Source organism: Echinops telfairi, unplaced genomic scaffold (genome assembly GCF_000313985.2).
Source record: "Echinops telfairi isolate 266 unplaced genomic scaffold, ASM31398v2 ScPeMD7_7404;HRSCAF=8442, whole genome shotgun sequence".
NCBI classification, from domain to species: domain Eukaryota; kingdom Metazoa; phylum Chordata; class Mammalia; order Afrosoricida; family Tenrecidae; genus Echinops; species Echinops telfairi.
This window is the reverse complement of record NW_022111304.1, coordinates 920,112-933,175: the sequence shown is the minus strand read 5'-3', so window position 1 is coordinate 933,175 and position 13,064 is coordinate 920,112. Positions and strand designations below refer to the sequence as shown.

Genomic DNA, 13,064 nt, shown 5'->3' with positions numbered 1-13,064 from the left:
TTGCATTCAGTATAAAATTTACGAAAATCATTTTCCCCCAATACGCATGAAACATGAACATCCCTATGAAACCCTTTGTAGGTCAAAATCGCATACATTGAAGAAGCAAGCATCATTAAATTTATAAGGAAATATATTTTAATTTTTCCAGACCCCTGAAAAATAACCTACCAAATCATCCTGAGTAATACATAAGCCAAACAGTGATAACCTCTAGTGTTCACAAACTGGGGGCTGGTGCTGAGTCCTGCGTGTAGCTCCCTGGGAAGAAGCCAGGTGCAGCTTCTCTTACCGGCTGGGTGCAAAACAAATGCTGACTGCTAATTTCTCATTGTACTCTTAAAAGCAAAAACTCCACTTCAGGGAAACAGAAGTGGCATAAAGTAAATATTCAAAATGTGCATGATACCTATAATACATTAAGGAATTGGCAGTTATAATTTCAAGTAACACATATAGTTACGTTATTAATTCAATGAAATAAATTATTCATTGACAAAGTAGAATTTATTTGTTAACAATACAAATATTGTTTGACCATATTATAACTTTTAAATGCATCGGTATATTTGATTCTTGCAATTAAGTTTTGAAATTTTTAAGGAATGAGACAATTCTGGTAAAAAGTGCCAATTGACCCATGTTATAACATATTAGGATTCCTGAATTTTTCTCACATGTAATTTTACTAAGCAGTCTGTCAAACCTAACAAAAGACAGTGTTTTGTCCATATGAAATCTTTCTGAAATTTATATTATAATGGTATGATAAGATATGTAACTATTGATAACTTCACATTGCAATCTTAGTATTCATCAGTGTATGCAGTGAAATATTTAATTATTGCAATTCAAAGAATCTTTAATGCTAATAGTGAGATAAATAGTAATTTTTCTTTATATATGATAATGAATATTTTAAAAAGAAAGTCCTAAAGAACTGTAAGCACAAACTTAATTGGAGCTTCTGATTTGAATGAAACTCTAGCATTTAGTGAGATAAGGCTCAGACACTATGAAGAAGAAAAATAAAATTTTCATTAAAATTTTGGTGATATCTGTATAATATGCTTGTTCTATTAAAAACAAAGTAATGAAATACGACTATTGTAGGCAGTTTATTTATTTTGTAATTTGGACAGATAAGACTTGCATACTTGAAATTACCAAAGAATAATTTACTGAAGCTCGTAATTTATGTTTATGCTATGTTAAATATTTGTATACAAGGAGAATCAATAATTATTCATTAGAATTGTTAGAGAATATTACTTTTATAGAGAGCTAAATATTATCTGACTTTTTAAAGGAAATACTATATGTCACTGGATAGATAGTTTTACAGGAAGAAAGCTCAACAAAAAAGGTGATTTCATTCCATGTTTTGATTAATATAAGTTAATTAAGATATACATTTTAATTTTTAAAGGATATGAAAAATAATTTAAAAGTTCATTTTTGATAGCTCATATTTTGGATCATATTTTCTTTGTTAGCTAATAAAGAATTAAAGGGTCAATTTTTTTAAAGCCTCAAAATATTTAATTCTCTTGAAATCTACTTTAATTTTTTCTGTGGACATTTTACAACCATCAGTAGCTTCTGAAGGAAAATTAGGATTGAAAAACTATGGTGAGAAAGAAAATCTAAACAAAGATAAGAAATAGATCACGATACAATTTTGATAATGTAATTGAAAGTTTCTCTATAAAGCAGAATCTTTGTTAAATAGGAAGTACATTTCAAATAATGGTTATTTTTTATGTGATTTTTGTCTTATTTTTTGTTATTCAGATATAAGATGTTTAAAAAAGATTCTTGGTTAAAAATATCTTCCTTTCAACTTGCTTCTGAATTTCCCTTTATATTAAGAAATAAGTATAGTCTTTAGTTCTAGCGACTAGTCCAATGTTTTTTTCTTTTTAATCATCATCCTTTAGTTTAATTCACCTGAAGTTAATGATGAGAAACCAAACATCCATGATAGAGTTCATTCTTCTTGGATTAACAGATGACACCAACCTTCAAGTCGTGGTTTTCCTTTTTCTACTACTAACTTATGTTTTAAGTATTATGGGAAATTCGGTCATTATCATTCTGACTCTGTTGGATTATCGCCTCCAGAGTCCTATGTATTTTTTCCTTCGGAATTTTTCCTTTTTGGAAATTTGCTTTACCACTGTGTTTGTTCCCAAAATGCTAGTCAACATTGGAACTGGAGACAAGACGATTTCCTTTGCCGGTTGCTTCACTCAGTATTTTTTTGCCATTCTTCTGGGGGCGACTGAATTTTACCTTTTAGCTGCCATGTCCTATGACCGCTATGTTGCCATCTGTAGACCCCTGCATTACACAACCATGATGAGCAGGAGGCTCTGCATTCAACTTGTCCTATGCTCCTGGGTCTCTGGATTTTTGGTAGTTGTTGTACCACATACAATGGCTCTCCAGCTGCCTTTCTGTGCATCCATCATCAACCATTATTGCTGTGATTACACTGTATTGTTGCATTTGTCCTGTTCAGACACAAGCATCATAGATATGATTGAATTTATCCTGGTCGGAATGACACTCATAGTCACACTGGTGTTAGTGATTCTTTCCTACACATACATTATCAGGACAATACTGAGAATTCCCTCTGCTCACCAAAGGAAAAAGGCCTTTTCTACTTGTTCCTCTCACATGATTGTGCTCTCGCTTTCTTATGGAAGCTGTCTCTTTATGTATATGAACCCTTCTGCTGAGGATGCAGCCACATTTAATAAGGGAGTAGCTGTGCTGAATACCTCAGTCGCCCCTCTCTTGAACCCATTCATCTACACTCTGAGGAACCATCAAGTGAAAATCGCCTTCAAAGATATGGCCATTAAAATACATGGTTTATTCTTCAAGAAAGTGAAACTATTTGAGTTCCATAAATAAAACAAACAATAAAGAATTGTTTTCAAAACTATAGTTATTTTTTTCTAGTAAGCTAACAATGTATGTTCTGCAGTATCTCATTAATATTTTTAATTGAATAATGAAACTACTTATTTAATTAAACTGATGTTATCACCAACTTTAATATGTTTATATATTTATGTTTCGTGTGTGTGTGTGTGTATACATCCTCTATCACTTTATTTTATACTTAGCTTTTATGTGGAGACGGAAGATTCAGAATTTGGAATTTGACTTCTAGTAGTTTGGTGTATGTACTTAGTTTTTATTTTATCTATTGTAATTTTGGTCATCAGTCTCTATATTTGTGACTACATAATTAAACTTGCATCCTGAGAAAATTTACATTATGAGGACCACTGAGCCAGCAATGTGGCTATGTTTAGACAAGACTGGAGCAAGCTCAGGGAGGGGCAGCTTGCCCTCCCTGATTAAAAGTGGTTAAAATTATGCAGAAAGCGTTCACACAAGAAGTAGGGAACTTGCCTTGACACTTAATTTGTCAAAGTAGTCAATCAATCTCATGTTATCCAATTTAACTTAAAATTTAGAGTCCTGTGATCATGACTAGGAGTCTCACAATTATGAGTCATACTGTGACTATAGGGCCATATAATCAAAGTCCTAGAGCCAAACTTTTAACTTGTCTTAAAATACAATTTTGTAAGATTCCCAATTGTAGTTCTTTCCCCACTTCTGTAAATTCACCTGTGACAACGAAGAATAGACATTACCGCCAGTCATGATCTTCTGATACATTCCTTTCATTTCATCCTATATAATGAAAATCATGCTTATGAGTCAGTGAACTCTATTGGTCTCTATATTATGTACATGCTATAGTTTCCCTCATCCAGGATGATTGTCTTTGCTTTGTCTTTGTCCTGTATAAGGCTTAAGAACAGGGTCTCTCTACTAGAACATGTTTAGATCAGGAGTTCCACATTTAATGGACCATTGCAGGTAGTCTACTGAAGCAACTATTTTTATCTAGAAGAAAACTGATGATTTTAAAATATTTCAGTAAAAAGAATTATCTATCTAGCTGAACTCTAGAATGCTACAAAACAGTAACATGTAAAATTAAATGTTAAATTTATCTTGCATTTCAACTTCTACTTTTTCCAGGAAAAACAAATATAAAAATGTTAAGATTTCAACATAAATACATCATTTTTGATCTTTAAAAATCACAAGCCAATATAAAATATACTATCTTGTTATGCAGAAGTTTGAGTTCCTTGCATACTTTACTATTAGAATATTCTCAGAGTTATATAAACATTTCTTTGTGATTCCAGAGTTTTTCTCAAGACCTCTTAACCTTGACTATATCCTTGCATCTCTGCTTGGCATCATGATTTTGGCTCATGCTCGGCCCCTCTCCTCCATTGGATATAAAGGGTTTACTATTGTACTACATAGACTATTGCTTCAAATCAAGAAGGTGTCAAGCTACAAAGTGGTCACGGCAGAAAGAGCAGATGGAGGGAGAGAGGGCATAGGGATCTCTGTTCATTGTTTCCAAAGCTGTGCCACTTTGGTCCTTATATATTATACTCACAATAATTTTTTAATTTTTCCGTATTTTTAATGCCTTTGGTCCCAGGGATTCTTGTCAAAGTATCTTTGTAGGCCTCATATTTTATATTTGTGTATGCATGTACGTCCTCTTAGGAATAACATTTTTTGAAGTAGAGTTTTCTGAAGCTTATTTTTATGTAAATATGGGTAACTGATTAAGCATTCCGGGTTTGCTTGTTTGTTTTATTTAACGTGGACTATCAAGTTTTTTAAATGAGTGTAATTAATTGTCTGCACTTTCAAATTTTCAAGCTCCTGTCTTATACCTGAATTGAAAATCTGTACATTTCTCAGTGTCATTATTTTTTTAAATAAGAAGTTGTTCATATTGAGCTAATAGTTACAAATTCAAATTCTGTGAATGGATGCAATCAAGCCCCCAAAAGTTTTCCTATAAACTCCAGCAAAAGGCATACATTATGCAGTCATGTCTAGATTCTGGATTCTGGATTCTGGATTCATTACTTTCCATCTAGTGCAGTCTATACCTTGGTCATGAATGTAAACACGTAGAGTGACTTATCCTTCAATGCAGTGAATTATTTACTGTGGCTCTTTTGCCATAGTCTTTGTTACTGCCATGATATAACCCGTATCCTGACGGGTCCAGGTAAGAAAATGGGGGAAGATACCGTTTGGATTATACGATTCAGCTGTGAGTGATTGTTAACAGGGTTGATTGTGATTGTCATTCTTCTGGGTATGAAATGATCCATCTCAGAAGCAGGAAGGGGGAATCCAACTACCAGGAAAAGTGAAGATGTAGGAATAGAGTGTGTTCTTTGTACCCCAAGAGTTTTTTTGCACATTCACGCCCCTTGATCCAGGAGACAGCTTTGACATCAGAGGAGTAGCAGAGGAGCAGTAGCAACAGAACCAGAAGCTAGAGGATGACCAGAGCAGTGGACTTCCCAGCCCACAGAGCAAGGAACAACAACCCAATGCCATTGAGTCCATTCCAACTCATGGTGACCCAAGCAGGACAGGATAGAACTGCTGCCCTTGTGGGTTTCCAAGACCATAAGGGAGTAGAAAGTATGCTTGTTCTCCCACAGAGTGGATGGTGGTTTGAAACCACTGATCTTGTTACTAGCAGCTCAGTGCATAACCACAATACCACCAAAGCTCCTGCCACAGATCATGTAAAATTGAATGCGTTTAAGCAGGAGTCAGGCTTGTGGAGTATGGGTGCCTTTAGGCACTTAATTGACAGATCTGCGATTACTGACCCAAGGAGCTGAAGCAGAGAGCCTTTGGATTGAGGTTTATAGTGTAGTGGCATGCCTTTGGGGAATTTATTGGCAGCCCTAAAAGAGCTCTGTAACTTTGCCTGAGCAGAGCAGAGGCCAGAACAAGAGACTAAAGACCAGAAGGAGGTCTGCCTCTGGGCACAGCAGAGACTAAATTGTCCTGATTTAATTACTGGATTTTGAGTATTCTCACTTGAATGGTAACCTCCCTAATTAACCCCATAATCCTGAGCACTGTCTGTGAGCTCGTTGTGGCCATTGCAATGACGTATCAAACCTACCCACAGAAATGTGGTACAGTGGGAGATATAGTTGTGGTTAGAATAGGGCAAAAAAGGATGAATAGGGAAGGTGGATACATCAATATAAAAATATTTATATGATTATCAACAGCAACAACCAAAAGACAGGCAGGAGGTTGACAGGACCCTTCAGACATCTGAAAGCTTAAAACATGCATATAGATACTGGATAGCTGTTTTAGATATAAAGAAAAAGTTACCATAAAAGTATGTTCAGACATGGATAAAATAGAAAAAAGATCCAGGGGGAAAATGGCTACATATATTTAAGAAGATATGTACAGGTTACAAATCGACAGGTTACAGCTGCACATTGTGGTGAAGGGAAACACATTATGGGTCCTCTATCCATGTCTTTGTAACTCCTACCAAATGACGGGGTAAGTCCTAACCAAACTCATGGCCATCATGTCAGTTCTGACTCATAGGGACGCTCCAGGACCGAGCAGAACTATCCCTGGGGTCAGATGTGATTGTTGTCTTTACAAGCGCAGAAAGCCTCAGCTTTTTCCTAAAGAGAGAACAGTTTTTTCCAAACTGTATACAGTCCAACATGCTGTATACAGTCAAACCCACTACACCACCCAGGATGGAACCATGAACACTGGGTGTGTGAAATACTTATAGAGGGTATTGACTAATTTTGCCATTCACGTTTGCTGGATACAAGAGCTTGTCATCTCAGAAGCAGGAAGAAAGGGATCATGCGCTCATCAAGAAAGAAGAGGCACCAGCAGTGGAAGTGTAAGATCCCTGACTGGAGTGCTAGAGGCAGCAGAGGCCCGAGAGGCCGTGTCACTCTGAGACCACAAGACAGAAGACGGGAGCCAATTTGAGAGCATGAAATAGAGTAAGGGAATCTTAATAAATTGATGGAAACACATCGTCATCCATGGCTTTATTGAAAGAGGAATTAAAAATGTTCTGCTCTCAACTAACCTCAATGTAAGCTGTGTGCTTATTTACTATTGCAAATGTCCAGTATAATGACTTAGTTTAGAAACATGATAAAACTAATGTTTGGTATTACATATATTGCCAAGCTTTTAAAATTATATGATTACATTTTTATTTCTTTTTAGTCATTAATATGTGATATAATTTTAAGTGTAGTATTATATGTAGTTCTTTCTTATATAGTGATATTTGTATTCCATGAAAATTTATGTCAATTTTGAGCCATTTGCCACTCAACAAAAGTGCAGTATAAGTAAGAACAGAATGAGTCTGATTGATAATATAGTTACAAAGCTACAACCATCCTGCCAAACCAAACCATACTCACTGTCATCGAGTCAATGAGGGCTCATAGCCATGGCCTTGCAGGGTTTCCAGGATTGTAACTGTTTATGAGGTAGAAACCCCGTCATTCTCCTGTGGAGCTGCTGGTGATTTCAAAGCACCAACTATGCGGATCACAGCCCAATGCGGAACCACTACCCCACCAGGGATCCTGGAGACTCAATCAAATATGTCATTTAGATAAAGCTGTGGAGCCAAAATATTGCTTGTCCAAACACTACTGCCCAATACAAGTTTGAAGTTGACAAGGATTTCACTTTGCTTGGATCCACAATCAATGTTCATGGAAGCAGCAGTCAATAAATGAAATCACATATTGCCTTGGGCATGTCTGCTGTACAACACCTCTTCAACGTGTTCAAGAGTAACTACGTCACTTTGAGGACTAAGGTGTTTCTATCCCAAGCCTTGGCATGATCACTCTTCTTATAAGCGTGTGGAAGTCAGACATTAAATAAATAAGACTAAAGAAGAACTTCTGGATGATGGTGCTGGCAAAGATCACATTGGGAGAATCTCAACATCAGAGTTGGATTTTATTGATTTGCTTTTCCTTTAGAAAAGATGTCACATTTTTTTTGTTCTTTGTTGGGTACTTTTAGGTTTAATATGGACAGTGAAAATATTCTATGTAGAATTTCTGGCATATACTTCTTAAAATTTAAAAAGTCTAGCAAATAAATCATTGGGCATAAACAATAAATTTAATCTCATCTTCTGTGAATAATAGTTTCAAATTTTAGTTCACTTTTTACATTTTGTTAAGCTGCAAGGTTTAACTATTTTATAATTGATTCCTATAATATGGATTGAGAAATGCATGATTAACTCAATAATGTTCACTTTCCTAGTCTCTCAACTGAGAATAAATAAATGTTATGAACTTTAATTTTAATTGATGCTCTTTTTTGAAGATATTAGTGAAAAAAATGCTCCAGAAATTGAAAGAACATAAATTGAAATGATTTAATGAGCCACATTATATATAATGTACATATGAATGTTTATATTGAAAATACATAAATGTAAATAACTCCCTTAGAAGCTGGTCTGGATCTCCATTAGTACATGGAGCTTCAGGATCTGCAAACTTCCCCTTGGACCTAATTGACTGCCTCTGGGTGGAATTTGGACCCTTCAAGGATGGAGTAGGCCAGGGTAGGCTTATTGCAGTCTCTACTTCATGGCAATCGGTCTTGCTCTGATAGGAAGTTGGACCCTCCCTCCCCTCATATAGGCAGTGGAGGTAAGGCATGTCCCCCAAGCATTGGCACAAAACTGAAAGAAGATTCATTCGGTTTCACATATATGTCAGAGCTGAAGAAAAGACAAATAACAACATTTTGTGATCATTCAAAAAAAGCCCCAGAGCTGTTGCATCTATTCTAACTCATAGAAACTCTGTAGGACAGGGTAGAACTCTTCTCCAAAGGGTTTCCATGTTTATAAATCTTTCAGAAAGTAGGTTATCACATCTTTCTCCCTGGGAGTGGTTGGTCAGTTCAAACCAGCTACCTTTTAGTTAGTAGTTGAGTGCTTAAGCACGGTACTGCTAGGGTCCCTTCGTGATTATCCAAGTGTTCCTGAATTTTATGTGAGAGAGCAAATGGACAGTGCGAAACATAGAGGTAATTAGGGGGATGAGGTAGAGAGACAATAAGCACAGACTAAAATATAAATCGTAGCAGATAATAATGAAGAAACTAATATGTATGAAAACTTTAATGATTCAGAATATTTAAAACTAGCACCCATGTAAAAAACCCATTGCTATCAAGTTGATTAGGACTTGATCATATAGCAACCCTGTAGAATATATTTTGTGGGAGAGGGAGAGGAAGATTTTTCAGAAAGTGCATGTCCTGTTTCCACAAAATGATGTCAGATGCTAGGGATTCTTGGAAACATAGTTCCAAGAATGAATATAGCCCAGGAGTGTCAGTCTCCGACGTGATATCTGTGTAAAATATCTTAAAAGTTTAATTAAAAAACACAAATCCTGACTCTAGGGGATTTTTCTTCCTATACTCTAGTCCAACTTGCGGTTAATTATATAAGGGAACTATTTTGCCTCAGTGTCTGGTCAGACAGTTTCTAGTTGTACTCCCTGCCCTATCTCCCTAGTATGGAGACCCACCACTTGTCTGTCCATCTTACTCTGGGGTGGGGTGGGGCACTCATGTTCATGGGATGCTGGAAAGTATGTCACTATAATTTCAAATACCAGCAGGGTCACAATTAAGAACACTTAATCATGTTCATGTGGACCCATTATAAAGACCAAAATACATTTGTTCAAACAGAACTAAGGGGCATTGAGTGACTTAAAATCAGAGAAGATGTGTATGTGTGCAGGTTGTATCCTTTAGGCATACTTCATCAATCTTTACATGGAGCAATTTATCCAAGAAGCTGGATTATATAAAGAAGAACATTGCACAGCTTTGGAGGAAGCCTCAGTAATAACCTACAATAAACAGATAACAAAATATTCCTTGCTAAAATCAAAGGGGACATGAAGCACTTACTGATGAGGATAAAGATTACAGCATTCAGTAGGGGTCACAATTCCTTGTAAAGAAAAGGGAAAGCCTTACAACTGGACCAAGGAACAAGGTCACGATAAATGGAGAAAGTATTGGAATGATCAGGAATTGTTTTCTCTTGGCTCCACGATCAACACAATAAAATGACATATTGCATTTAGTCAAATCTGCTGTAAATACCTCTTTTGAGTACTAAAATTTGAGGAATAAAGTACTCCAGACCCAAGTAATGGTATTTTCAATCACCTCAAATGCATGGGAAAGTTAGACAACACATATGAAAGCTGGACAAGGAATATATCTGCCTTGGGAGAAGTACAGCCAGAATGCTCTTTAGAAGCAAGGATGGTGAGACTTAGTTTTACATACTTTGGACATATTGTCAGGTGGGCCCAGTCCTTGGAGAAGGACAGAATTTTTGGTAAAGTATAACACACACACACACACACACACACAATAAAGCACAAGTGAAACTCACTGCCATCGAGTTAATGCTAACTCATGGAGACCCCCACTGTGGGTTTCTAAGATGATAACAGTTTATGGGAGTAGAAAGCTCAGTCTTTCTCCTGCAGAGCTGCTGGTGGTTTCAAACTGCCGACCCTGTGGATTGCAGCCCAGTGAGTAACTACTACACCATCAGGACTCCTGTAGAAGTCAGTAAAATAGAGGAAGGCAGAAAAAAAGACACTGAAGCCACATCTGACCTCCTTTGGCTACCCAAAGGAGAACTAGAATCCATCCCCATAGCAGCCCAAGGCCAATTGCCCCAAGAACATCCCCAGCAGATTGTTAAAACCAAAGCACAGGAGCATCTGCCAGAAAGAACAGTAGAATATTTATTAGGAAAATGTAGCCTAAATACCCAAGGTATTAAAATTGTTACTGGAGTTATTGTTCAAGTTTATGAAAGGGGACTTTAAACCATAATTGAAACAGAAATTCTCTGGGTTATAGAAAAGGGAGATCCAATAGGCCAATTACTTTTGCTTCCTTATCTTCCTATCAGTAAAACAACCATCACTCAGGAAAGAGCTGTCAAGGACTCTAACCTCATAGGTCATGGAGTGTTTGGGGACGCCATTATGATCAAGCAGGAGCATCCCCACATGGAATTCTCTCTGTCTGCTTCTGAGATGGTTCTCATAAACAGAAGGATGACAACCCAAACTGACCAATCCTCTATATTAGTGTTTCACACACCCTATTTGCAAAGTTCCACCCAATCATTTTGTGGGCATTACAAAGACATGGATATAAGAGACATAGTAAGTGATTTTACTTTGCCATAAAGACACTTAACAATATAGATCAACACAAAGCTGGAACAATGGTCTCAAACATAGTAGTTGTGAGGATGGCATAGGACTGGGTCATGCTTCCTTCTGTTATTTGAAGGATCTCTATGAGTTAGAACTAACTCAATGACACCGAAAAACAAGAATGACAACAATGGAGGGATTGGTAAGTTTTGCCATTCCACTGGACTTAAAATGATCCATCTGAGAGGTAGAAAGTAAAAGGAACACTGGTGGTGTCTGTATGGGGGCAGTTCGAAACCACCAGCAGTTTCATAAAAGACTGGGTTTTCTACACCCTTCAGGTCTCAGAAATCCTCAGGGGTTACTATGAGTTAGCATTGACTCACTGGCAGTGACAGTTAGAAAGCAGGAGCCCTTGTGGTGCATTGGGTACTCATTGGGCTATAATCTGCAAGAAATAGATCAAAACTGCCCATGGCGACAAGGATAAAAGGTGGGATTTTCTAGTCCCTTATAGGGTTACACTCTCTGAAACTCAAACTGGGCAATTTTACCTTGTGCTGTAGGGCGGCTAGGGGTCGGAATTGACTCACTGGCAGTGAGTTTGGATTTGGAGTAGAGGTAGAAAAAAGATGCTCTCCCTATCAAGAAAGAAAGCCAGGAATAAAAGGCGTCCTTGAAATTAGAGATACCTACATGGAACCTCCGTTATCAATGAAGCTGAACTGCGATACCGGACAGAGACTTTGTGAAGCAGCAGCAGTAGAGGCAAGGGATGGCAGCAGAGCAACAGAACCAGAAGAAATGCAGGAAAGAGAAAAGTGGGTTTGCTAGCTCACAGAAAAAGAAAGCTGAACGCCATTAGGCAAGAAGTTTGCAGGCGTAGTGGAGGCTGGCCTCCCACATCAAGGTAACACATTTTCGATAATGTTTGAATTCGGAAGCATTATAATTTTAAGTCTTATCTTTGTTGTTGCTCATTTCAGGTGCCACCAAGTCCATTCTGATCATAGTGACTCGAGTAGAACAGAACGAACCAGTGCGTGGTCCTGCGACATCCTCACAACTGCTCTTACGTTTGAGGCCATGGTTTCAACCACTCTGTCAGCCCATCTTGTCCAAGGTCTTTCTTCCTTTTGCTGCCCATCCACTTTACCAAGCATGGACTTCTCCAAGAACTAGTCTTTCCAGATCACCTGGCCAAACCATGTGAGTCGAAGTCTTGCCTTCCTTGCCTCTATCTTTAAGTACATAATTAATTTTTTTTCTCTTTTGCATAAGGTATGAGACATATAAGCTTTAATTTGGTTGCTTATGTATATTAAATTGCTTCAGCGTATATGCTGAAAGTATGAATTTTTACTCAGTGAATTAATAGCATTGTGAAACAAAACAATAGAGAAAATAAATGCAAGCAAATTAGATCATTTTAGTCAAAATGAACAGGGGAAAAAATTAAAGACGCAAATTACTTAAATCTGAATGAAAAAATATACCATGGTAGAGCTCACAAATAATAAAAAATGAGATGTCATAAATGAGTTAATGTGAAGTAATTAAACAATTTAAATTAAATGGACAATAATACGTGAACAACACTGTGGTAAAGTAAAATAGTTTAATATGGTGCTTCTTCCCATATTATTTATATCTTTCATTTAGTAAATGAATGGGAAAATATTAATAGGTAATAGAGGATGATAGTATAGAGGATACTAACATAAGAATTGTTTCATTTTTCCCCTCTGCTGGATACAGGAGTGAGCCATCGCAGATGCAGGAAGAGAAATCCCACAGCTATCAAGAAAGATCCTCTAGTGGAGCATTCACAACATCCGTGCCTGTTAGAGTAGAAGCACCAGATGCCCCGAA

At 37.0% G+C, this 13,064-nt stretch overlaps 1 protein-coding gene across 1 annotated transcript; it reads left to right on the top strand.

The window, feature by feature from the left end:
- Window positions 1-1,959: 1,959 nt before the first annotated feature.
- Window positions 1,960-2,925, top strand: LOC101650623 (olfactory receptor 2AP1-like). Its single transcript, XM_004716925.2, has one exon. The coding sequence runs from the start codon at window positions 1,960-1,962 to the stop codon at window positions 2,923-2,925; it is 966 nt and encodes a 321-aa protein (XP_004716982.2).
- Window positions 2,926-13,064: the final 10,139 nt, after the last annotated feature.

Coding starts and splice junctions, on each gene's coding strand:
- LOC101650623 (XM_004716925.2), top strand. CDS start 1,960: ATGATGAGAAACCAAACATCCATGATAGAGTTCATTCTTCTTGGATTA.